General features: G+C 32.2%; 1 protein-coding gene across 1 annotated transcript in view; it reads left to right on the top strand.

Annotated features, from left to right (window-relative positions):
* Positions 1–2,097, top strand: part of IFT88 (intraflagellar transport 88) — a 344,136-nt gene that overhangs the window by 318,070 nt on the left and 23,969 nt on the right. Inside the window, exon 18 of the mRNA XM_012641668.1 lies at positions 103–155. Within this exon, the coding sequence (XP_012497122.1) occupies positions 103–155 (53 nt within the window). The remainder of the gene's footprint in view (positions 1–102; positions 156–2,097) is intronic.

Here is a 2,097-nt window from a genome sequence, read left to right as displayed (position 1 = left end):
AAAAAAATTGAAAAATAATATAGATATACAGCTTTATAAAACTGAACATCACAGATTGTTTTTGTTTCATTTCTAATTTCATCTGATTAATTTCTTTTATAGGCCTACGCAAGTGAAATGGCAGCTGATGGTAGCTAGTTGTTTTAGAAGAAGTGGTAAGTGCTTTAATTTTATTCATTTTTAAGATATTTTGCCTCTTTGCTTCTTTTTGGTAATTATGCAGATAAATGTGTTCCAGTTGCCTATCTGTTTATTAAAACATTAACTTTTGATAACTATAAATATTTGAAAGATTATATGAAAAACGTAATTACTATACCGAAAAAGTTATGCTTATGAATTGGATATTAATTAATGTATTCCCGTACCTCTCTTAAAAACAGATTCATTATTTTCCAAAGTTAACATGTAATCATTTGTACAAGTTTACCACAGGAAAAAATAGGCTTTCTGTATATACATTAATTTATTTTTCCATTTTCTACTCACTTGATTATAAATGTCCTGTGTGCTCAGCTAAATTGATGGAACTATCTCACACCTGAAAAGCCTAAGAAAAGCTCACTTTATGTTTTTTATATCGAAGATCACTAGATACCTGTGTTTTTTGTTACTGTTTTTATTACATTCGGTACTGATGGCACATGTCCTGGAGGATAGAGATGCTGTTAGTTTTAGAATAACTGTGAAGTGAATGATATGCTTATAATATCAGAGATTAAGCTAGGAGATAGATGTTAAAAAAATGTATAATCTGTCTTGTAGCAGCACATAAAAGTGACCCAGGAAAAGAAATTCTAAGGGAAGCACAAATTTTGAAAGTGTTGACAGTGTGTTCTCACCCAGTCTTGTGGGAGGTTTCTTTCTTTATCTCTGTGAGCATCTTCAGAATGGCATCAGCAGTGTTTGAATACATACTCAGTGTCGTCCTCAAATCATTTTAGGGGTAATCTTTACCATTGCAATAATTCCTGTTGGATATACAACATGACTATACCATACACATTTTATTTATATCAACGTGAGTTCCTAATTCCCCGTGTTCATTTCTGTATCAGGCATATATGTAAAGTGTACATATATATGAGTTATTCTGCGTGATTTAAAGACATAGCCTGCTCGAGTTACGGAAGTGCGGATTAGAAGCAGCAGCTAGCATTGAGAACCTGCTGGGTGCTAGGTGCATCCTGTCTCTGTTTCGTGTAGGTCTCACAACAACTCTTTGAAGGATTAGAATAACTGTCCTTCTTGTACAGTGAGGCCCAGAGATATAATAACATGTTTGCTGAGATTTTAGCAAAGATCTTTAACCCAAACTCATTTTTTCTATTCTTTGGCACTACGTGCCAAATTAATGTATATACAGAAGGCCTATTTTTTCCTGTGGTAAACTTGTACACATGATTACATGTTAACTTTGGAAAATAATGAATCTATTTTTAAGCTAAATTATTTTGTTATTAATACAAAACAATTTGCTGCCTATAAACTTTTTAATGTTCAAAAAAACTATTAAGAAAGCAAATATTTCATATTTTCCAAACGGATGATGTTGGAATTACTACTAGTATATCACTTAAATTATTTTAAATTTGTCAGTTGTTCATCTGGAATAATCTTTTTTAGGAAATTGAATGGTTCTTAATTTTTGCCACTAAAATATTTATTTTAAGAAATGAGCCAAGCACAGTGGTTCATGTCTGCTGTTCCAGCTACTCAGGAGGCTGAGGCAAGAGGATTGCCCCAGAGTTTGAGGCTGTAGTTTGCTATGATCATACCTATGAATAGCCACTGCGCTCCAACTTGGACAACATAGCAAGACTCCATCTCTTTAAAAAAAAAAAAAAGAAGGAAAGAAAAAAGAAGTGAAACTAAGTTTCAGCCATCACCCATTTACTTCTGCTCTAATCCTTTTCTCAAGTTTATTTTTATCTTATTTTTCTTCCAGAAGTCATGTTGAGAATAGTGTATATATGCTTGTGGCAAATGCGAAACCTTTCTACTAAGCACTTAAGTGTACCAGTATATTGAACTAAAATTAATATTTTTCTGAATCCTATTAGTTTCCATAATTTCCTAATGTTTTATATTTTTCTC

This window comes from Propithecus coquereli, unplaced genomic scaffold, assembly GCF_000956105.1.
Source record: "Propithecus coquereli isolate 6110/MARCELLA unplaced genomic scaffold, Pcoq_1.0 Scaffold168, whole genome shotgun sequence".
Lineage (NCBI taxonomy): Eukaryota > Metazoa > Chordata > Mammalia > Primates > Indriidae > Propithecus > Propithecus coquereli.
The sequence above is the reverse complement of the archived record's forward strand: the minus strand, read 5'-3'. Positions and strand labels throughout refer to the sequence as shown.